Raw genomic sequence first — 23,654 nt, 5'->3', positions numbered from 1 at the left:
CTAATGATCGTATTAATAAATTGGCTTAACTAATTGAGGTGCTTATGTTTTGTTTGTATATGTTTAAGAAACGTTACATTAAAGGTAAAAGTAGGTTAAAGTATATTCCATATGAGCCTTTATGGTACATATGCACTTACTATATATGCTTTCAAACTTTTATGGTCCACAACCCTATCAACTCTCCCCCAGAACGCATAAAAAGCATTTTAAATAGTTGCCAATAAAATCGATTGAGTTGCGTCTTGCTAACAAGCTAAAATATTCTTGGGGGACTTTCGTCCTTAACTCAATTGAAATACTAAAAATAAAAACATTTACTATTTGCACAATCCCCCAATCGCTACGGCAACCCTGTTGGGAATCGCTTTTAAATAGTTGCAAAACAACAACGGCGAGCGAGGGAGAACAACAACGGAAATGTCGTAGCCACAAGGCTGGTGCACTTTTAAGACGTCTCAAGCCTCCACGGAAGCTTTCGTACCCTTCCCTTCAGTTACCCAGGCAACGTCTTGGTACCCTCCTCTATCCTCAAAAAAAAGTCCTGCTGCATAACCGTTACAGCCATTCAGTCGAATGCTCAATGCTACTTTCTTTGCTTACTTTCTTTCCATTTGCGCACGCACACTCGCCCATAAACAGACATCTGGCCAAGAATCCTTTCATCTGCGACTGCAATCTGCGCTGGCTGGCCGACTATTTGCACAAAAATCCCATAGAGACGAGTGGAGCCCGCTGCGAGTCACCGAAGCGGATGCATCGTCGTCGGATTGAATCGCTGCGCGAGGAGAAATTCAAATGTAAGACTGCACAACCAGCGTCCTTGTACTTAACCAGCCAACTGAAGCGCTCCCTTCAACTCTCCTCTTCCTTCTCCACTACCTCTTTTCAGGCTCCTGGGATGAATTGCGGATGAAGCTGTCCGGCGAGTGCCGCATGGACTCCGACTGTCCGGCCATGTGCCACTGCGAGGGCACCACCGTGGATTGTACGGGACGGGGACTGAAGGAGATTCCTCGCGACATTCCCCTGCACACAACTGAGCTGTAAGTCCACTTCCGGATACCATGTCCCTGCATCCTGCCACTGCCGCTTACCCCCCGCATCCCTAACTCAATATATTATTTCATTTGGCAGTTTGCTCAACGACAACGAACTGGGACGCATCAGCTCCGATGGCCTCTTTGGTCGCCTGCCGCATTTGGTAAAGTTGGAGCTTAAGCGCAACCAGCTAACCGGCATCGAGCCTAATGCTTTCGAGGGTGCCTCCCATATCCAAGAACTGCAGTTGGGTGAGAACAAAATCAAGGAGATCTCCAACAAGATGTTCCTGGGATTGCATCAACTAAAGACGCTGTAAGTCTATCTAAGTCTGTCTAAGATAAAAGCGGTTTAAAAACCATAACAATAAAACAACCTAATATAGCAATTATACTTTCCCATTTAAAACCTGATTACCCTTTAATTAGCGTAACCAGTAACCTGTAAACGTATACACCTGACATTATGTAATCTCTTTCCGTTGCAGCAATCTGTACGACAATCAAATCTCATGCGTTATGCCCGGTTCCTTTGAGCATCTCAACTCACTGACGTCCCTGTAAGTAACCAGATTCCCAGATTTCCGTCTATCAAGATGCCTCCGCTGCTATGCGTAGCAATTAAAACTGTGCCAAGTGCTCGGGATGCACTTCAATAGATAAATGATTTGGCTTAAGCATTAATTGCCAGGCGGGTGAGGATGGTGAGGAGAGCATCATCAGCTCCTCGCTCGTAAAATGAGGTTAATGGTTCTGATTGTTCTCCAGTTGAACTCTGTCTGATGTGGCTGCTCTGGCTCTGGCTGCTCTGTGTCTGCGTCTTCGTCTCTGTTATGCCTTCAAATCAGTTTTGCTTCTTCATGTGCCAGCCACCAAAAGCACAGCAAACTATTGTATATAATTCAATTGAACTTCAATTTATAGCATGGCTTGCTCCTCCCAATGTGTGTCTGTGTCTATGCCGCTGCTGCTGCTGCTGCGATAACAGATACCACTAGCTCCTCTTTCTTTCCAGCCAGCCACTGCTCCCCTCTGCCGCCCAACTTTTGTTGCTTGTAAATCATCCCCCAAGCACACAAAACCAAAAGGGAGAACACATACACTACCATGTGTGTCTATGTGTGTGCGCCTTCGATGATTTAATTAATTAAAATTGAGTTCAATGGAGAGCGCCCAAGCGAGTCGGCAGCAGCAGTAGAGAGAGACCGAGAGGTGCTGTGTGGTCCGCTGGGCTGCTCGCAAATTATTGTAAAATTCATTTAAGTAGCTAATAAATAGCATCAATGAAATTCATTAAGTGCTGTGCACCACATGACACCCACCACCGAAAGCTGCCCACCAACCACCGGGCACCCCACTTCGCCACCTTCAAAGGTGTTGCGTTTAAGGAGCGCAAAGTGTTAGTTAGCTGCCTGCGGCCTACACACAGTTATACACTGGGAGAAAATATTAAGAAGATAAGTCAAATAAACTGAGATAGTTTTGTTAATAATCAGAACATCATAATAATCGTTGATAGTAGAATCTCCCAGAGGAAGTTATGTCTGTTAGTCCTTGATTTAGAATCAATAAGTATCATATTTTCTTAATATAAATCTAGAAACTTTGTTTCCAGTGTATACTTTCTAACATATACACACATGTAATAGGTAGCTGGCATAGCTAGTGGCATGACAAAGCAGAATTGCTTATTAAATTAGTCTGGACTCGGCTGCAACTTTGGAATTGCCAATGTAATTTGTGCGCCATTGTTTCACTTGCTCCGCTCCTAAAACCCCTGGTCCGCATAATTAAAGTGCCTTGGCATGGGCATGGACATGGATTGGCCAGGGCGAGTAAGGAAGGAGTAACATATGCTGACTATATGGCACCCACCGAATGAATACGAAATTAATTTATCAAAACGCCCATATAAAGCTTTGGGTGGGAAAATTGAATTATAAGAACCCTTTATCAATGCCGTTATCGTAATCGTTTTTTGTGTGGTCTGTCACATTTTTTTCTTATATTTTTTGGTTTATCCCCTCCTCATAGGAACCTCGCTTCGAATCCATTCAATTGCAATTGTCATTTGGCCTGGTTCGCGGAATGGCTGCGCAAAAAATCGCTGAACGGTGGAGCGGCACGTTGTGGTGCCCCGTCGAAGGTACGTGACGTGCAGATCAAGGACCTGCCCCACTCGGAATTCAAGTGCAGCAGCGAGAACAGCGAGGGCTGCCTGGGCGATGGCTACTGTCCGCCGTCCTGCACCTGCACTGGCACTGTGGTCCGCTGTTCACGCAATCAGCTCAAGGAGATCCCACGCGGCATACCCGCCGAGACATCGGAGCTCTATCTGGAGTCCAATGAGATCGAGCAGATTCACTACGAACGCATTCGTCACCTGCGCTCCCTCACTCGACTGTAAGTATACATGTAAAGTTTCTATGCCCGAGGTTTTTTTAATAATGCGCTACTTGGCATTCCATTCACAGCGATCTCAGCAACAACCAGATCACCATTCTCTCCAACTACACCTTCGCCAATCTGACCAAGCTGTCCACGCTGTAAGTGCACCTAGGCCTAATGACTTTTTAATTGCTCCGCCGCAGCACGGAAACCACGAAATAACAGCAAAAGCAACACAAATCGAAGGCTCAAGAGGGCTTGACACAATTCTGTGCCAATTGCATCGTTTGTCGACCTGGTCAGGGTATTGGGGATTGGGTTTGGGCCATGGACCGGCGTCGGGGCCCGGTCTTTGGCTCGAGGTCTGTCCCCTCTGCTCAAAAGGCAGGCCCCAGCAGAGCAATGCAAGCCAAGAAGGCGCAGGCACGAAATTCATTCCGAGACGTAAAGTCGAAATCGTGACTCGTGCTTAAGCATTAGTCGTTGACGCGGACGTCGACGCCAACGTCAGTGGCTCCTAGCGGAACAGTGGGTTCTAATAAAGTAATCTTTGTGGGTAAAATGGTATTTCCCATAGATAGTCAAAAAGTCGAACCTTTACCCACTGTATCCGTTGGTGTGCGCTATCCACAATCAAAGCTTAGCCGTTATTTCTGGTGTTTCTCCTCCGTTTGCGAATAGAAAACGTTTTGCAATTACTTTCATTTCTTCATCAATTGCCGCATGTGTCTGTTTGTGACTGTATGTGTGTTGGTCTAATGCAATTTGTAAACGTCTTTTCGATTCTCCTGCCCTTTGCAGCATCATCTCGTACAACAAGCTGCAGTGTCTGCAGCGGCATGCGTTGTCTGGCCTGAATAACCTGCGCGTGCTTTCGCTGCATGGTAACCGCATCTCGATGCTACCGGAGGGCTCCTTCGAGGACCTCAAGACGTTGACCCATATGTAAGTAGATAGGGACAGTAGGAAGCATTTTGGACAGTCCACTGAACTTTTTTTTTATACAGAGCTCTGGGCAGCAATCCTTTGTATTGTGACTGCGGCCTGAAGTGGTTCTCCGACTGGATCAAATTGGACTATGTGGAGCCGGGAATTGCTCGATGCGCCGAACCGGAACAGATGAAGGACAAGCTGATCTTGTCCACACCTTCGTCGAGCTTCGTCTGCCGTGGTCGCGTGCGTAATGATATCCTGGCCAAGTGCAACGCCTGCTTCGAACAGCCTTGCCAGAATCAGGCCCAGTGCGTGGCTCTTCCTCAGCGAGATTACCAGTGTCTCTGCCAGCCGGGCTATCATGGTAAGCACTGCGAGTTCATGATCGATGCTTGCTACGGAAATCCTTGCCGTAACAACGCAACCTGCACAGTGCTAGAGGAGGGTCGCTTTAGCTGCCAGTGTGCCCCAGGGTACACTGGTGGTCGCTGCGAGACCAACATCGACGACTGTCTGGGCGAGATCAAGTGCCAAAACAACGCCACCTGCATCGATGGAGTGGAATCGTACAAATGCGAATGCCAGCCTGGTTTCAGTGGCGAATTCTGCGACACAAAGATCCAGTTCTGCAGTCCTGAATTCAATCCCTGTGCGAACGGAGCCAAGTGCATGGACCACTTTACCCACTATAGCTGCGACTGCCAGGCGGGATTCCATGGCACCAACTGCACGGACAACATCGACGACTGTCAGAACCATATGTGCCAGAATGGAGGAACCTGCGTGGACGGCATCAACGACTACCAATGTCGCTGTCCAGATGACTACACTGGGAAGTACTGCGAAGGCCATAACATGATCTCGATGATGTACCCACAGACCTCACCTTGCCAAAACCATGAGTGCAAGCACGGTGTCTGCTTCCAGCCAAACGCTCAGGGTAGCGACTACCTGTGCAGGTGTCATCCAGGATACACTGGAAAGTGGTGCGAGTATCTCACCAGCATCAGTTTCGTCCACAACAACTCCTTTGTGGAACTGGAACCTCTGCGTACACGCCCCGAGGCGAATGTGACCATAGTATTCAGCAGTGCAGAGCAGAATGGTATTCTCATGTACGATGGACAGGATGCTCACCTCGCAGTGGAGCTGTTCAATGGACGCATACGCGTTAGCTACGATGTGGGTAATCATCCTGTGTCGACGATGTACAGCTTTGAGATGGTGGCGGATGGAAAATACCATGCAGTAGAGCTACTGGCCATTAAAAAGAATTTCACGCTGCGCGTAGATCGCGGATTAGCCAGATCCATCATAAACGAGGGCTCCAACGACTATCTGAAGCTCACTACACCCATGTTCCTTGGCGGTTTGCCCATGGATCCAGCTCAGCAAGCCTATAAGAACTGGCAGATCCGCAACCTCACAAGCTTCAAAGGCTGCATGAAGGAGGTGTGGATCAACCACAAGCTGGTGGACTTCGGCAATGCCCAGCGCCAGCAGAAGATTACTCCAGGATGTGCGCTGCTCGAGGGAGAGCAGCAAGAGGAGGAAGACGACGAGCAGGATTTCATGGACGAAACGCCGCACATCAAAGAGGTGGGTGTTTTTAGGTGTACCCCTTGGTTTGGTATTTCTAAAGTTATGTTTATCTCTTTTTAGGAACCGGTAGATCCATGTCTGGAGAACAAATGCCGTCGTGGCAGCCGCTGTGTGCCGAATTCCAACTCTAGGGACGGCTACCAGTGCAAGTGCAAGCACGGCCAGCGCGGCCGATACTGCGATCAAGGTGAGGGCAGCACAGAGCCCCCAACAGTCACCGGTACATACATCTATCATGCTTTTGCTACTCACAACTCACACTCTGGGGGCCTATATGGGGGGTGTATGCCATTTATTTCTAACCATAAATATGGGTTCCGGAAAGCTACCCATAACTTATACCAGACTCGAAGGAAGGCTTATGTGGGGTCATTTAAAATCTATATAGCTGCCCATAAAACAGGTGTCCGCCTGCACCAGGCAATCAATAGAGTGCTGGCTTTTTTATGCGTTTCTTTTTTATGGGATTATGGATATTTAACTTAAAGAGCCAGTCATTAAACTTACATTTTGAAAGGGGGATTTTTAATTGTCCACAGGAAAAGCAAAAGTGGAAGTTTTTTGCGTCTTGATTATTTTTGAAAAACAAATTACTAACCTAAGAACTTGCTTGAATGTGAAAACATAGCCTTGTAGTAGGCAAAGGTGAAGTGAACTCTTAACGAAAATCAGTGGTATATGGCGAGATATTAACACCACCCCGTAAAGCTTAATTATTGGCACATATTCGCACACCCACTTACATTCATGACATTCGCTTCTCATGCTACTCATCCATCAAAGGAAAACTTCAAGGGGTTCTTGGGGAGGTGACACTGTGCACTTTGTTAGTTCTAATTATCCAGCCGCAAGGCTCACATTGCAGCCACTGCCTTAACCCACTGACTAATTGCGCTATGTTGACTCTTTCCACCCACAGCAGCGTCCACCTGTCGCAAAGAGCAGGTGCGCGAGTACTACACAGAGAACGACTGCCGTTCGAGGCAGCCGTTGAAGTACGCCAAGTGCGTGGGCGGCTGCGGCAACCAGTGCTGTGCGGCCAAGATTGTGAGGCGGCGCAAGGTAAGTTAAAACTAAAACTAAACTAATACAAAACTAATCGATTCCCCATTTCCAACTACAGGTGCGCATGGTGTGCAGCAACAACCGCAAGTACATCAAGAACTTGGACATCGTGCGCAAGTGCGGATGCACCAAGAAATGCTACTGACTGAAAGATGCGACTACCCAATTGCTCGAGCGGAGCAATAGCAGCTTAGATGTTAGTTTAGGAACAGGTTTAAATCTAACTTATAGTAGTAGTAATAGTAACGATAGTCTTAGCCATAGCACTAGGGATAGCACGGATGTTAGGGGGGCGAAGGATGATGTGGAGGATAATGTTGAAGCGGGGGTGACAACGGAGGAGGTGCGGGATGATAGTGAAGATTACCCCACGGATGGCATGCAGTCCGATCTCTACGACGACACCATCGATGATGATGATGATGATGACGATGGTCTCGATGATGATTATGCAGATGAAGAGGATGGGGAGGAGGATCCAGAGCAACTTCCCGATCCCAAGGGTCTGGTAAGTGTTCCGGACGAAGAGGAAGACATGGGCTACGACGAGGATGACGAGCGGATCGCCATGGAGAGGCCAAGAACGGTTAGGCCCAGGCCCGATGAGGAGCACTTCCTCAACGAAGAGGGCAGCGGCTTCGGTGGCTTTCGGTCACGGTTCAGGCCGAGCAACAGCTTCCGTGAAAGTCAGCTGGAGAACATTCGCAAGAAGCTGCTCACAGAATCCCAAACAGCTCCGGAAGCGGCCGTTGCGGTGGCCGTCCCGAGCACTGCGATCGATCTGCGGGAGAGCAGCGGCCACTTTGCCAACGATGACGAGGATGGCGAGGACGGCGATGACGGCGTCGACGACGAGTTCGCTGACACGGGTGAGAATCAGGGGCGCGGCTTCTTTGGCTCCCAGCAGCGCAAGAATGGTCCGTATCACCGCAAGAACGGCAATGATGCGATAAAGATCATCTCAACGCCACTTGGCAAGGTGAGCATTGTGTACCAGCAGACGGACAAAGACCAGAGTCCAGACAAGGACGCGCAGCAACCGCAGCAGAAGAAGCCGGCGCTAACCGACTTCGACGCCCTGTCACCGGACCCCGAGAGCAGTCATCGCTTTCCGTCGCCCCACCCCAAGATTACACCTGTTCTGACGCCCGATGGCAAGGTGGCGCTGCTCTATCGCGGAGACTCGGAGAGCTCCAAGTACGAGCCCATTCGCAACCTTACGCATAAGTTTGCCGGACAGCCGGCAAAGGAGCCAAAGGCTAAAACCGAAGACTCTTCATCCTCAGAGGACTCTGTCTACACGGACAGCGAGGATGCAGAGGACAGTAAAGGCGAATCAGGTGCAGGAAAGCCTTCCTTAGTGGCTAGCACACCAAAGCCACTGCAGCCGGAGATCTTAGAACCGCCGGATAATGTCCAACCAGGGGGATCCTTTATAATTCGTCCCACCTCCGACTCACTGCTGCCAATGATCAACCGGCCGCTGTCGGAGGTGCTGGGCATCAAGAAGAACCAGTTCCAGGAAACGAGAGTACGTGATCAGTTGCCCACGCAGCAGCCACCGCCTCCACTGCCGGAGGCTACGTCACGTAGTCCCGTTTCCGGACATCAGTTCCTTGCCAAGGTGAACCTGGCTGAGTTCCCGACGTCCGGAAGGACGTTGCAGACGCCGCTGCTCCCCAGTAGCCACGACTTTGACTTCAGCCGTGACAACACGATGCTGGATGAAAGGTCGCGGGTGCGTGAGTTGGAGAAGCAGCGGGAGCGAGACAAGGAGCACAACGAGGCCACCAGCAAGGGAGCCACCGAGGCGCACACTATTGCCAATGAGCAGCTACTCTCCAAGACGGAGGTTATCAATTTGGCTATTGTGCCGCAGTTCGATGAGGACATGGAACGGTTACAACGGCTGCAAGAGAATGGTGGTCGGCGGCACCATAGGGCGCGGCATCGTCATCGCCAAAAGACCGAAGAGGAACTGTCTGGCATCCATTGCATCATGCAGGTCATGATGGGCGTGGCCGCCGTGTCGACGGTCTTCGGCATGCTGGGCACCTTCTTCAAGCAACGCATCCTTGATCAGCTGCGAATGATGCACTGGTAGTACAACACGGGGGATTCGATGTCTGATATCGAATGCCCCACATCCCCTCACCCCATATCCGTTCCCTGCATCGTCATGATCATCATCCAGTCTATGGAGGCTAGTTGCCTTTAAGATGCGAGATCCTTCTACTACTAGCGCTCCTCCAGCACTCATATACTCCTATATATACTCGTACTCGTACTCGTACCATATGCCATATAATAATCGCATAATCTATGTAACACAGCGGCATCGATTTGCTTTCGTCCCCTTCCGCTTCTTTATATATATATATATATTTATATATCTATCTTATCCTTCGGCAATGTGCCTGCTCTTGCAGGCACTTCCTTGCCACACATGTATTCTATATATTCGCATTTATCAATTTACTAGTGCAAGCTACCCAGGCGATGTACATAATAACTAAACCATAATATGTCGATCGATCGATCCGGATATCTATGTATTTATGTGAGACGCAACTGTAGCCCCTGCCAAGTCCTCCGGAAATTAGCTGACCCCCAGTCACTTCTTCCCTGTTCCAATATTCTTTCGCACGTTGTGTGCCCCTTTCCCGTAGAACAGCATTCACATCACATTCGACCACATCAGCGTAAACAAGCTTTAAGCAAGTCATTGCATGTGCCACGCCCCCTTGAAATGAACGCCCTCCAACCCCCGCCCAGCATGAGCCCCACAGAAAATACATTCCCTAAACCCCCAACCATCCGTCATCAGAAGGCCAAGTCGAAGAACTCGGAATTGGACGTAGAACAGATTCCTTTTGTAGATAGAAAACGAAAAAGAAAAACAGTTGTTGGGAGATAACCAGATGAAGGTCGCATGACAAACGATAAATAATGATAAACTAAAAACTAAAGTTATAAACAAAACAAACAAACAAAAAAAAAAAACAGTAAAATCGCACAGAAGCACACGCATTACAAAACACAATCCTGCAACGGTCGTTTAAAACGCGCCGTTCAGGGGTCTCAAAGAAACGAGTTAAATGATAATAAGTGCATAACGAAAACCTTCTTTAGTCTAAGTTGCTCAAAGGAAAGTATTTTGATAGAACCAGAAATGGAACGAGAAACCAAGTAACCAAGAAACCACTAAAACCACAAAGAATCGAATTGAAATGAAACGAAACAAAGGCCCCCAAAACGTGTAACGAATTTCGAGCAAATTGTTGCAAGTGTTTTTCCTAGATATAGTCCTAATTAAACTAAATGTGTGCAAATCGAAGCGTAACTAATATTATAATTAATCTAAACTAATTGAGGAAACAAAAAACCTAAACATAAATCGGATAACAACATCTAAGCTGGGTAGTCGCATGTAAATCTCTAACAATTAACAATTACCAACCTAAGTTAGACCTAAAAACAAAAATCGAAACAAAATCGAATCGCATTTAAAGAAACCTACATAATAATAATAATTTATACTAATCTATATATACTTATATGTATGCTGTATGTATGTATGACCCTATATGTATATGTAAAATGTTTTTGACTATTTTTCACTATTTATATCCATATATATTATATATGCATATACGATACATGTGTAATAGCCCCTTTTGGTCATTTTAGTTGTCTTTTATATATATATTTAATACGTGTATTATTTTTATTAATTATTCAAGTATAACTATGCGCACCAATTACACGCATATTTTTATGTATAACCTATTGACAAATATATATATATATATATTATGTGTAATAGCTGTTGCTAAACCAAGTTTAATTATCAGTTTTTCATTTTCCCTTCATCCGGCGAAGCTTTCGACGGTTCACAGCCGCAAAATTGTGTTCATGCTAATCAATTAGAAAGAGAACGTGTCCCGCAATCGAAGTAATTCGAGAAACATTCGGGGAAATGACAATTATAGTATTCATTTCTGTGTGTAATATTTATTTCCTAATAAAAATGACAAAGAAAAATGTTTAAAATATAATTGATTTTTGTTTCTACGATGGTTTTTATATTCTCGAGGTTCTATTCTGTAAATTTCAATGTAAATTCAACACGCTGAATATCTCACTTTCAGGATATAATGTTGTTAAAGCTAGTGCAGTTTTTGGAAACTCAGAACTATGAACATGGTTTTATAATTAATTTATTCCAAAGGCCTTTGGAACCTTTACCAAAATGTGTCATTTTGGTTTCACAGAAATAATAGAAAAATAAAGATTTTTAGTTGTGACACATATCTCCGAGATTTCGTTATTTACGAGTGAATTATAGAACTGCATTGTTTTTTATTTGTCTGCTTCCGAAAAAAATTATAATATTCCTCAAGTTGACTTGGTCCTCCACATTTAAAATTCAAATTTTAACTCGAAATGTTAAAATGTTAACTTTGTAAGAATTTTTGTTTTGAATGACCTCAACTTCCCGCGCATTGCACATCTGGCAACTCGGAGTTTTGGTATATTTGGTATTAAGATATTTGGTATTTTAAGTGGACAGTAAGTTATCAATAATATGCGGAACTGCTTTTGCCATCTCTAGCTAAGGCAATTCGCGCGCTTTTCACTTCCACCTTCTTTAAACTGCGGGAAAAAACTTGTGGCAGTCAGATACGGAAAAGAATTAAATAATTAAATAGTATATAATCAAAGAATCCACTCGTCATGGACATCGACTTCGGCGCGGAGGCGGGGCAGTCCTATCGAACAGTGCAGCTCTCCGCGAAAGAAGTGCTCGCTGCTGGCCGCCGTCAGCATTATTGTAACGTAAGTAGAGCACCCAATTACAGAACTCCCTCACATAACCCCCATTTCACATGTATCCACCAGATGATTGACCTGTTAGCCAGTAGTTGCAAGAGCTCCGGATTAATAGATACGCTCTTCACGGACGATGAGCTGGTGGAGTTTTGGCTAGGTGACATCGTACCACTCATGTTCGATACGGACCGCAAGATTCAGGACTGCGCAGTCGCAGCCCTGGCGGAGGCATTGGTGGCCCTTGATGTCGCTGTCATCCACTCGACCAAGTGCTGGCCCCAGATTCGCAATGAATTCGTTAACAATTACACCACGCGAATTGGGGAGATGCGCGATGCCAAAAACTCCAACTGGCACAAGATCTGGACGCTGTTGGTGCAGATCATGGACGAGGATCTGCTCAGGGGCTGTGTATACATCAACAAGTTTCTGGCCCTTGTCGAACTGGGTTTTCGCAACCCCGACAATGGTGTTCGCTCAGAGGCCTTCCTTTGCTGGCGTGTGTTGATCAAGATCTTTGCCGCCTACGATGAGCTGGCATCCGTGAAGAGACTTCGCTTGCTTCTAATCCCCTTGCGAACCTCACAGTCACGATCCTCTCACGTGAGTGGCATTAAACTGCGTGTGTGGTGGTACCTTCTCAGTTGCCTGGATCAAGAGATGCCCAAATCTTTTGACAGTGCTGTGGAGCACTTTCTGGCCTTCATGTTTGGCGGAGGTCCTCGTAATCTGCCCACTGGTCTGGCCCATAACTACCAGACAGCCAGGGAGTTGGCTTTGCCCTGCCTGGTTTCACTTTGGGGCGTGGAGCCCAGTGAACCACTACAACGATTGCTAAGGGAACTGCGTCTGGAAACCTTGGGTCAACCGTCGCCTCTAATGAATCGAGAGGTACTGCAGCAGCACTGGGAACCACTGTTGGCATCAGCTGTTGCCGGTATGAAGCTACTCACCGAAAACGACGCCACAGAAGCAGAACAGCTTCTACTACAGCTGCTCGTACGGAATCTCTGCGTGGCCATGTTTCGGTTTGCATTGGCTCCCTTTAACGTGGCATGCTGCAGTGAAATGGAGAAAATCCTGGTTGCCGAAAATACCTCGGGTGGTCGGGTAGTACGTGCTTTCTTCAATACCATAGCCGGAGAGAATTTGGTGATGGAACGTGTCGCTGGAAGCGACCACCTTGATGTTCTAGAGGCTTACCTAAAGCTGATCATAAAGTCCAGGACAGAAGTGCCAGCGGCAATTCTGCAAAGGAGTATAGCATGGATCTTTGCCGTCGAACGCATTGAGGCGGGTAATCAGAACGAGTTCCGGATGCTTAGCTCTTTCGCTGAACTTCTGATGCAGGCCAACGATGAGGAGGACTTTGAGGGATTCGCAGTTAAGCTACAACTGTGGCGGCAAGTCTCGCACGCTTTGTCGAACTATCTGCGAGCCAACGCCCTTGAATACCGCGTGGCACATAATGCTGCTCTTCTGGACACGTGGCTTCTATGGCCGCTTCAGACATTGGCTGCATTTGCTGGACGTCGTGCTAGCAACTCCTTCGATAGCTCTTTTTGCGAGCAATGGCGCCACCTGCTAAATGCTGGCCAGAATGCATCAGAAAGAAAGAAGTTCTTGACAGACCTGAAGGCTACGCTTGCGGACCTTTTTAAGAGCAAAGACGAGCCGCTATTTGCGGAGCTCTTTGATGCTTATGTGGCCTCTGTAATCAAGCATGGACTCTGCAAGGAGGCACCTTTGTACAAAGATGTCTTTGGCTTGCTTCAAAACATTTTTGAGCACACCTCCTCCCAGCAGATGCTTGAGGCCTGTTTGAACACCCTCCGCAATTTGGTACTGGAGTTGCGCCAAAATGAACTTATGGTTGTGTTTGATACCCTGAAACCCACTTTGTCCTCTGCCATCCAGTGCTGGAATAAGATTAAGTGCGAGGGAGGATTTCTGGAGGAGTGGAAGCGTGCCATCCAAGAGAAGTTCCGGAAGTTACCCATGAAAACTATGGCCAATCAGCTAAGAGATCTTTTTAAAGGAAATGACCTATTCGTGATCATTCCCTCAGTGTGGAGCCTGAATCCCGAGAAGCTTACGGATCGTCAAAAGGAGCGCTTTGCCGAAAAGTCCGAAATTCCAGCTCTATACAATGACATGTCACAGTCACAGGATTCGGCTTCTATCAAGCCCTGGACGCCCAAGAAGGTAGTTATCGCAAAGAGCAAACAGGGTGAGCTGGCCTTAACCGGCAAGGATAACAACGAGGAGGTAGTCGATATTACAAATAGCCAGGAAACGGAAAAGAATCCAGTAACAACCGATGTATCCACCCCCATTCGAAAAGGACCCGGCCGTAAAAGTCGAGCTCAAAAAGAAGAGGAGGCCGCTACCAAGGCGTTGAATCCAGTTGAGGAGCTGCCAAAGCGTCAGACGCGTACACGGGCGGCTCAAAAAGATGTGGAACAGACGGCACAACCATCACCAATTCCTGATCGCCAGCTAAGATCACCCAAGAAATTGCCACCCCCACCACTCGCTCAATCCACAGCAGGTAAGAGTACCAAATAACAGGTGGGCTTAGGATGTTAATCCAAATACTTGAATTTTTGCAGCTGTCGGAAGACAGACTAAGGTTGCAAAACCCACCCCCGTTGTAGTAATTGAGCAAAGCGAGGATCTTTTCCCAGAATGTACCGCTGAACAGGGACCTGACACAGAACCGGTTAAGAAACCAGATGCTGCTACCGAACCGCAGTTAACGCCGCCACAAATTCCCGTAGAGTCCGTGCCCTCCACCCAACTGCCAGGAAGCAGTGGTGATGTTGCTCCTGCTGCGGCTGTGGTGGCTGCCGTGGAGACTTCTCCCAAGAAGCAGGGCACTCGAATATGCAATTTGGTAAGTGAAATCGAAGTTAATGAAAGATTCGGAATTTTTGTTTGTATAATATATACTTCTTGCTGAGATAATTATACAAAACTTGAATTAAGTCGTAAAAGTATATGGCAAACCGGTTTGGCAAAGCGACATTTAAAGATTGATTGAATTCTTTCCTAACTAATAATAACCTTCCTTTTTTTCTCCCCCACGCAGAATTCCCCACCTGATCGTAAGCAAACGAACAATTCCTCGAGTCCCACCTTAAGGCCAAAGCCCACAGGCCATCTTACCGGACGCGGTGCCCAGCTGATCAACATGATCCGCAACAAGAAACTTGACGCCGCCGCCGGTTCCCCTTATGCTTCCATGTCCACCTCTCGCCTGGTGCACCAAGTCACACCAGCCCGTGTCCAAGATCGCTCCGAGCAAGTGTCCACACCCACCAGCGAACTGAACGAACTGACGGGCACCGATCACACTTCCACACCGATTCAGGCTCCTGCCTCAAAGGACCTGCTGGTGTTCTCCAAACGACTGCCCTCGCCATCAGCCAGTCCATCGGTGAGCATTTTGAAACGCAAGCTACGTTGCGATAGCCTCGATGATGTCACTTTGGATTCGCCGGCCATGAAGCGAAAGCGGGTTAGCTTCCACGACCCACCGGTGTCCGTGACCAAAGAGTACCTGCGGGATACCGAGGAGACACGCAGCAGCTTAAAGCCCAAGCGATGCCTGCTAATGGACAAAGTGGCCCAGACCACCGAGATGCGCCAGGCGCTAAGGCGACGTGGTCGCCTAGACAGTATAATCGAGATCGAGCGATTCGCTAGTGAACAGACGGCCAGAACAGCGACGACAGACAAGGCTCTAGACAAGTCCACTGGAGATGCTGCCGAAGAGGACGCTTTTACCAGCCTGAAATGGAACGACACTGGAAACGCCCACAACACTAGTATTAGTGAAGAATCTGTTAAGGCCATGGAGGTGGAGCCAGAGTCAGAGCCAGCTGGTCAGGATCTAGACATGGATGCAGATGCCGCTCTTGAACTGGTCGTAGAGCAGTTACCACTGGAGTCCGTTCTGCAGCGGTACTTTGATAAGAGCCAACTGAAGAACGCCGGCATCTTGGCCAAGTTCCTGTCCGCTCAAATGGCAGGCAACGATAAACTAAAGACCAACGTATTAGAGACTCTGTCGGAGAACCACTCCAAAGACTTCCTGGACCACGCTGTGCGGGAGAACCTTTCATCGGTGGTGTGCGACCGCCTGAATCCCAACTCTGTGCTGGAATATGTTTGTGCCAAATCCAAGATCAGTAACAGTTGCCGCATCGGGCTGTTGGCCCAAGTGCCGGAAATCCTAAAGAGCGGCCCACGTTCCGATGGCGAGCGGCTGGCTTTTATGCAGCAGCTGCTGGTTCAGTGCAGCCCTGGTGACGACCAGCTCATCGATCTCATTGACCTTCTAATGCGTACGAGACGCGAGCGGAACAGCAGTATCCCCAGCCGCATTGCAAAAAGCGTTGTATCCGCAGCTGGAAGCCCTGACAACGTGGCCGAGACCGCGGCAGACTCCTCATCCAACTTATGAGTTGAGTTGAAATTTTACATGAAATTTTGCTTAGTTTGCCATTGACTTCGGATGGAAAATAGTTTTTATCTACTTAGTTTTAGAAAGTTAAGTTTAATTTGCATTTTGTTTAAGATATATTTTATGCCCGTTGGTGTATTACGTTTCGGCTGCAAAATTTTGCTTCATTTTACAATAAATTCAACATTTTATTTTTAATTAATAATGGAAGCAATGTTTGGCTAAAAATATTTCGTTTTTCATAGGACTTAATTCAAAGCTGTCACTAGTTGCAAAAAATTGATAAGGGAATCAAAACTCTCACGACTACGCATGTTTATCAATTATATAATTGCGATCTTTTGTTCAGATAAAAGTGAATGTCAATTTATAAATAACAAAGTGATTGGTTAAACTTTAGGTCCAAAGTCTAGACTTACACATACAAACATCATAACATAATCGCTTACCATTAAAACTAATCAAAAGTAATCTAATCTCTATAATGTTTCTGTTTATGTGTCATTTCGTCTGCGCCAATGCTGACGAGGCCGAACTGACAGATAAACAATTAGGATGATTAGTGGGTAATAGTTTTTACTATTCATCGAGATCAATGAATAAATTATTCAGTGATAAAATGCCATTAATAATATTTTGTTTAGGTAATGATGATGCAGAAAGATAAGCAATTAGGATAATTAGCACTTAATAGTAACCACATATCAAAGAGATCTATGAATGGTCAATAAATATCATTGATAAAATGTTGCAGGCAATCATGATGTTGTTAAATAACATTTTCTCTGTAAGAAACAGCAGATGGAACATGGTAGGAGATTCAAAAGTCGACGTGCTAAGGCTTTACTGGCGATAAGGTTTATGCTGGATATTTTGGGGGTCAGGCAGTGGCACCTTCAGTGGAGGGCAAGTTATACATAGGAACCTCCACCGGCGCCGGTCCAACCCTATCTGGTCGGTTTGTTGTTCTGGTCGCGGCAAAGTCAAATTACCCCGCCCTCCGTCGCGTCCACTGATAATGTTCACGTGCTAGCAAACAACGCGTCGTCGCCGACATCGGCAGATAGAGATACGACTGGCGATGCCGACGTGCTTTTAAAACATACTCGTATATATAAGACTATATGGCATAGGTATACACATATGTATATGTCTCCGACGTCGTCTTGCCATTTGTACAAATATACTAATATTCCAGCGTGGGCGTAGAGCGCCTCTGCACGATGCTGGTGCGTGTTAAACGTTCCGCCGGACAATCCGTTGGATACTTTGTATCAGTTACAGGCTGCGTGATAACTGCGCTTTCGGCACAATTAGCCAGGCGTTTCATTTTGGGAATGCCAAGGTCGTTTGTAGGTCTGTACTTGGGTTTGTCGATCGCCCGTGGATCGACGACGGGTCTCGCTGCGTATAAATAGCTATGGAAAGTTCTTGCTTAATTGCGCAAGTGAAACTGACCTACCTAACCCAAAACCATCTCGTGTACGATGACGTAGTCGAGATTCGCGTATATGTCCGTACTTGAGTCTCCTGGCTCGTCTGCTCTCTGTCTGCGCAACTGTCTCGCCAGCCGAACGAGAACTGGCTAATGGCCCCGCGCCCCCTAAAGATACTCATATATATTCATCCGCCGGGTGGGCCTTTCGTATCCATGATTCATTCATAAATGCGATGCCCTCGAAATGCGTAAGGCACTTGTGAAATGGCTGTTATCAATAGAGTGGTTCCTGATTCGATTTCGATGTGCCGGGGTGCCGTGGAAATTCACGGAAGAGCCAGCCGCCCCATGTGTTGGCAAGTGTTGTTGCTCCGCGATTCTATCAGCAATCGCCACATAATTGAATAATCTGCCGTGCCGAAGAGCGCGAAACAATAAAAATATCAGATACGCAGCCCGTCCGCTGCCAGTTACAGAATAAATACGCTCGGAACACAACGTGGGCGCATCTCGCAGGTGCCAAAAACGAGGTAGAAAAGAGAAAGAAGTGCGAGAGTTTAATACATATTTGAGGATCTCTATAGATGTGAGACCCGTCGGTTGGTTTTGCTAAATTCTCGGTGAAATAGTTTGTGACACAACATATACGTTTATATATATAGAAAACGGATGTTTTCTTTATCGCTTTAAACATTCTTGGGTTGTATTTCCCCAAATAAAAATAATACTAAAACGTTAAAAAATATATGATTACAAAGTTGTTGTGGAATGGAAAATTTCAAGCACTTTTGGCAAATTTGTTATGTAGTTGGACTACATTGAAATACAATTGTTGGTTGTTCATTAAGTGTTTGTTCTATTTTTTAATATCCAAAGTGCTTAAATAAAAAAAAATCTGAATATAAAATATAATATTAAGCAATATTGAAATTGAATGGGTTAAAGCACTTTTAGCGAAATTTCTAACATCATCAACGGGGATTTCTAATAAATCTATATTTCAACCCAATATATGGATATTACCTGCCTTAAATGATTTATTGGATATTATTTCTTGAGTAAAAACTTAGATAAAAATATTAAAATCCCTTAAAGGATATAGCCGTGACACTTAAGTTTTTTGAAACCACTTGAAATTGCAGTTCAAAGCGATTTCGGGGACATCTCTAATAAAAACAAGAATAGCCGCTGCAGCACGAGAATCTAGCAATTTGCATCTTGAGATCTGCCAATTGGCTAATTAGGTATGGCCAGAAGGGGAGCGCCGGCTAGCAAGGGGCGTGGCTCAACAGCTGATTGCGCCGAGCACGAGCCACGAACTGCACTGAAAGTTTTGTCGGGGGCAAAAAAAAGCTGCAGGCATTGCAGTTTTCGCAGAGCGACGGTGACTGGCGATTCAAACGGACGGAGCAAGCGGAGGATTCTCGCTTCCAGTTCTCAGCTCATCAGTTCCAGAATCGGAATCCGGAATCGGAATCTCCCTTCTAGAGTTATCATCCAGAGCAGTAGGTGAGCTCAATAACCGATTTGCCTTGGCCGAGTGCGGATGCGAGAAGCGGGAAAAACGTTGAAACGACGACGACGACGACGGTCGCGGAAAAGTGACTCAAACTCTGATGTAATCATTTTCACATGCTGTTACGCCCGCTAAAAACGTTCCGTTCGCATTGGCATTCACATTCGCATACTCATTATTCTCAGTCGTCGGAAATCGGGCGATTTCGGTTTTTTGGTTTCGCTTTCGGATTCAGTCTGTTGCTGAGGCGCTAGCGGGCTGGAAGACAAAAGGTAAACATGGTCTCAACTCTCGTCGAATCGGTTTGGATTGGATTGAATCGGATGGATTGGTACTGGGAACGGTTCGGTATGTGTTGGAACCCCTCCGAAAAGTGCGTCCAACCCGGAGCTGTGCGAATTACGTTCTGTTTTTGAATCGAGTGTTCCATATCCCAACTTTCGCCACCACCACACCGTATCTTCATCTGGTCATCATCAAGTATTGATTTAACACACATTCGGACTCCGATGGGATGGGATTTGGAATGGAACAGCCCTTCCAATGAGAGGAGAGAGCAAAATGTTGGCCAAAAGCTTTGCGCAAAAGCTTCAGTCAGCTGTGGACGAGAGCATTGAAACACTATGGGAGTGCAGATGACATGAGAGTGCAAATTAAATTCGGAATTTAATTAGCGCTCCCTAGTTTAAAGCGTTCTCTACGTTCTCTTGCTCTCAGAGTTATTTGTTGTTTAATGTCTGATTTTATGGTGTTTGTGATATCATCAAATGTGTATAAAAATTGATAGATATACACAAAACAAGTTCCAAGTTTAAGATTTTCAATCAGGTGTGTCACGGCAATATCGATAGCGGTTATAGAGTTCAATAGGTTTCAATTAGGCAATATAATAATTGTCTTATTGGCATTATAATTGCAACCCTATCATTGGGGTATAACTAAAACGAATATGGGTAACAAGATACAATATACCTCTATACAAAAACTATCTGTGAATATGAAAAATCTGAAAATTGGCTGAAGAAGTTTAGTTTTGAATAGTATATTCGAAAAATGTGTTAACTAATTGTGAAATGCTCCTGTATTCAAAAAACAAATATATTTTATTGTGAATAATGAAGATAAAAGAAAGTTTAATAATTTGAAATTCTGGAATTCATCCGTGTCACTTTTAATTGCATACTTATGAGCTGTGCCGTACTAAAAATAACTGGAATTAATTGTTGCGGCATTTTCTTTTCCCCTTTTCAGCACAATAAAATACTCGATCGTTTCTATAGTTTCGTGAGAGATCCCCGAGATGACCTCGCGAATGTTTAAGTTCGGCGTAACCGCCGCCAGCGCCTGCGTGGGTTCCGTGCTGGCCTCATACACCCTGGACCGCTGGAACTCCCCTCATGTGGTTCGTAATCCGTATACCATGTATACCTATATACTTAATTCTTTTTCTTTTTCAAGGTTAACAATGCTACGCAGCTGCCACCAAAGAGGAAGCGCACACTTCCCCCACGAGCGGATCAAATCAAATCTCTGATGAGCGGCGAGGAGTTCGACGTGCTGATCATTGGCGGTGGAGCCACTGGAGCGGGTTGTGCCCTTGATTCGGTTACAAGAGGTGAGTTTGAAATGATTCTAAAAAACTAGAAGAACTTTTAAGAAACTTCTCTCCAAAAAAGGTCTAAAGACTGCTCTGGTAGAGCTGGATGATTTTGCCAGCGGCACCTCTTCCCGTTCCACCAAGCTAATTCACGGCGGAGTGCGATACCTGCAGAAGGCCATCCTGGGAGTAAGTTTCTAAACTCAAGGCCTTTGGGGGCTTTTCCATTGTAGAGTGCTAATTATCATGTGTCACCTTAGCTAGACCTTGAGCAGTATCGCATGGTAAAGGAGGCGCTGGCGGAGCGCGCCACCATGCTCGAATCGGCACCCCACTTGACCCACCCTCTGCCCATCATGTTGCCAGTCTACACGTAAATGGAAACAATGTTCTTAGCAAAGATCTCACAGAAAGCTTTCATTCCTTAATCTATTCTAAGAGTACGCTTCATTACTCTTTAGCTAGTTTCAGCAAAGTAACTGGCTAAAAATCTGTGAGGTCTCTGCTTAATATTTTTGACTCCTCTAACAAGTTAATCGAAATTCCGTAGGTGGTGGCAGGTACCCTACTATTGGGTGGGCATCAAGGCCTACGATCTGGTGGCCGGCGACCGCAACGTAAAGAGCTCTTACTACCTCTCCAAGAAGGACGCCCTTGAACTGTTCCCCATGCTCAAGAAGGACAAGCTTTGCGGCGCCATCGTCTACTACGATGGCCAGCAGGATGATGCCAGGATGTGTCTGGCGGTGGCGTTGACTGCCGCTCGCCATGGAGCCACCGTCTGCAACCACGTTGAGGTTAAGGAGCTGCTCAAGAAGGATGATGGAACCGGCAAACAGGTGCTTTGCGGAGCCAAGGTCAAGGACCATATCTCCGGCAAGGAGTTCACCGTGAATGCCAAGTGCATTGTGAATGCCGCCGGACCCTTCACGGACTCCATTCGTAAGATGGACAATCCCACGGTGAAGAGCATCTGCTGCCCCAGTTCCGGAGTTCATATTGTACTGCCCGGCTACTACAGCCCTGACCAGATGGGTCTGCTGGATCCCTCAACTTCCGACGGACGTGTCATCTTCTTCCTGCCCTGGCAGAGGCAAACAATCGCCGGTACCACTGACCTTCCCTGCGAAATTACCCACAATCCCACGCCCACCGAGGACGAGATCCAGTTCATCCTTAGCGAGATCAAGAACTATCTCAACGCAGATGTTGAAGTGCGCCGCGGAGATGTGCTCTCTGCCTGGAGCGGTATCCGCCCGCTGGTCTCTGATCCCAACAAGGACGATACTCAGTCACTGGCTCGTAACCATATTGTCCATGTCAGCCCCTCCAATCTCATAACCATCGCCGGCGGCAAGTGGACCACCTACCGGGCAATGGCCGAGCACACCATTGATGCGGCAATCAAGGGTGAGTATCTGAAAAGTTTTTGTTAAATATAGAAGAGGACTATAGTCGTTACACTATCCCGATATTTGTTTTGGTGCATGTAAAAGATTTTCTCACTTTTTCTGCTGATAGTGCAAACAGAAAACCAGATAGTAGCCAGACAGACTACCAACTTTATCTACGCTTATCTAGGCTTATAGAAAATAATTTACAATAGCTGAGGCAAGAAAACAAATAAGGGAAAGCCTTTTTTTTTACCATTCTTACGAAATCAACTAACCCATACTAAAACCTTTTTAATAGCCTGCAATTTAAAGCCTGAGCGTGCCGAGGCCGTAACCTCTTACCTGAAGATCGAGGGTGGACAGGGCTGGACCCCGACCATGTACATCCGCCTGGTGCAGGACTTCGGGTTGGAGTGCGAGGTGGCCCAGCATTTGGCCAAGTCGTATGGCGACCGTGCCTTCGCTGTGTCCAAGATGGCTTCATTGACCGGCAAGCGCTGGCCCATCATTGGCAACCGCATCCATCCCGAGTTCCCGTACATCGATGCCGAGATCCGTTACGGAGTTCGTGAGTATGCCTGCACTGCCGTTGACATGATCGCCCGTCGTCTGCGTCTGGCCTTCCTCAACGTCCAGGCGGCCCAGGAGGCATTGCCAGTGATAGTGGACATCATGGGTGAGGAGCTGGGCTGGTCCAAGGACGAGAAGGAGCGCCAGATTAAGAGTGCCACCGAATTCCTGGCCAACGAGATGGGACACTCGGTCAACCGTACCTCCAAGGAGCGCATCCCAATCAAGCTGTCCAAGGAGGAGATTCAAACGTATATCAAGCGCTTCCAATTGATCGACAAGGACAAGAAGGGCTATGTCTCCATCAACGATATCCGCCGTGCCCTCAAGAGCTTCGGCGATGGCGACGTATCTGGCGAGCAGCTGCACGAAATTCTGCGCGAGATCGATACAAACATGAACGGCCAGGTGGAGCTGGACGAATACCTTCAGGTGGGTTATGCAGTTTATAACGTAATCATTCTATACCTCATAGTTCTAGAATAATGGTGAACATTATAAATTTATAACATTTATTAAAACATTCATAAAATTTCAGATGATGTCGGCCATAAAGACGGGCGACGTGGCCTACTCCAGATTTGCGCGCATGGCGGAACTGGAGGAGCAGAAGCACGAGGCTGCCAATTTGAAGCAGAAGATCAGCGTGGACCGGTCCGGAGGCGGCCTGTAAGAGCACAAGCGACTTAACAATGACGAACACATCACCCGGCCAACGGAGGCAAGGACTAGGCTTAAGATCGAACGGTTAAGATCAAACTTATTTTCATTTTGCTGTTAATAAAACTCTTTCAACTCACAGTTAAGCGA

General features: G+C 46.7%; 3 protein-coding genes across 5 annotated transcripts in view; all 3 read left to right on the top strand.

The window, feature by feature from the left end:
• LOC108112676 (protein slit) overlaps positions 1 to 11,081 on the top strand; it is a 54,166-nt gene extending 43,085 nt beyond the window's left edge. Inside the window, 11 exon segments of the mRNA XM_017222820.2 lie at positions 643 to 800; positions 893 to 1,046; positions 1,138 to 1,356; positions 1,529 to 1,600; positions 3,075 to 3,443; positions 3,515 to 3,586; positions 4,230 to 4,373; positions 4,436 to 5,960; positions 6,024 to 6,183; positions 6,883 to 7,025; positions 7,087 to 11,081. Of these exon segments, the coding sequence (XP_017078309.1) occupies positions 643 to 800; positions 893 to 1,046; positions 1,138 to 1,356; positions 1,529 to 1,600; positions 3,075 to 3,443; positions 3,515 to 3,586; positions 4,230 to 4,373; positions 4,436 to 5,960; positions 6,024 to 6,183; positions 6,883 to 7,025; positions 7,087 to 9,132 (5,062 nt within the window). The 3' untranslated portion in view covers positions 9,133 to 11,081.
• Positions 11,082 to 11,644: 563 nt separating this feature from the next.
• On the top strand, positions 11,645 to 16,527 carry LOC108112709 (telomere-associated protein RIF1). The gene is made up of 4 exons (XM_017222933.2): positions 11,645 to 11,867; positions 11,931 to 14,412; positions 14,474 to 14,757; positions 14,953 to 16,527. The coding sequence occupies exons 1-4, from the start codon at positions 11,766 to 11,768 to the stop codon at positions 16,327 to 16,329; spliced, it is 4,245 nt and encodes a 1,414-aa protein (XP_017078422.1). The 5' UTR covers positions 11,645 to 11,765; the 3' UTR covers positions 16,330 to 16,527.
• A 1,706-nt stretch (positions 16,528 to 18,233) lies between these two features.
• Positions 18,234 to 23,645, top strand: LOC108112711 (glycerol-3-phosphate dehydrogenase, mitochondrial). Of its 3 annotated transcripts, none has more exons than XM_017222935.2 (8): positions 18,234 to 18,297; positions 20,535 to 20,685; positions 20,742 to 20,898; positions 20,960 to 21,069; positions 21,141 to 21,253; positions 21,431 to 22,290; positions 22,573 to 23,276; positions 23,383 to 23,645. In XM_017222935.2, exons 2-8 carry the CDS (start codon positions 20,584 to 20,586, stop codon positions 23,515 to 23,517), a joined length of 2,181 nt encoding a protein of 726 aa, XP_017078424.1. In that variant the 5' UTR covers positions 18,234 to 18,297; positions 20,535 to 20,583; the 3' UTR covers positions 23,518 to 23,645. The 3 variants fall into 3 exon arrangements, with proteins under 3 accessions (XP_017078424.1, XP_017078423.1, XP_017078425.1); XM_017222934.2 differs by lacking the exon at positions 18,234 to 18,297 and adding an exon at positions 19,143 to 19,276; XM_017222936.2 differs by lacking the exon at positions 18,234 to 18,297 and adding an exon at positions 19,430 to 19,555.
• The last annotated feature ends 9 nt before the right edge of the window (positions 23,646 to 23,654 follow it).

Source organism: Drosophila eugracilis, unplaced genomic scaffold, assembly GCF_018153835.1.
Source record: "Drosophila eugracilis isolate 14026-0451.02 unplaced genomic scaffold, ASM1815383v1 contig_90, whole genome shotgun sequence".
NCBI classification, from domain to species: domain Eukaryota; kingdom Metazoa; phylum Arthropoda; class Insecta; order Diptera; family Drosophilidae; genus Drosophila; species Drosophila eugracilis.
The sequence above is the reverse complement of the archived record's forward strand: the minus strand, read 5'-3'. Positions and strand labels throughout refer to the sequence as shown.

Excerpts from the sequence above, each read along its gene's own strand:
- LOC108112709 (XM_017222933.2), top strand. The coding sequence starts at position 11,766 with ATGGACATCGACTTCGGCGCGGAGGCGGGGCAGTCCTATCGAACAGTG. Across the intron at positions 14,413-14,473 it reads ACTCGCTCAATCCACAGCAG|CTGTCGGAAGACAGACTAAG; the intron begins GTAAGAGTACCA and ends GAATTTTTGCAG. Across the intron at positions 14,758-14,952 it reads GCACTCGAATATGCAATTTG|AATTCCCCACCTGATCGTAA; the intron begins GTAAGTGAAATC and ends TCCCCCACGCAG.
- LOC108112711 (XM_017222935.2), top strand. The coding sequence starts at position 20,584 with ATGACCTCGCGAATGTTTAAGTTCGGCGTAACCGCCGCCAGCGCCTGC. Across the intron at positions 20,686-20,741 it reads GCTGGAACTCCCCTCATGTG|GTTAACAATGCTACGCAGCT; the intron begins GTTCGTAATCCG and ends TTCTTTTTCAAG. Across the intron at positions 21,254-21,430 it reads ATCATGTTGCCAGTCTACAC|GTGGTGGCAGGTACCCTACT; the intron begins GTAAATGGAAAC and ends GAAATTCCGTAG.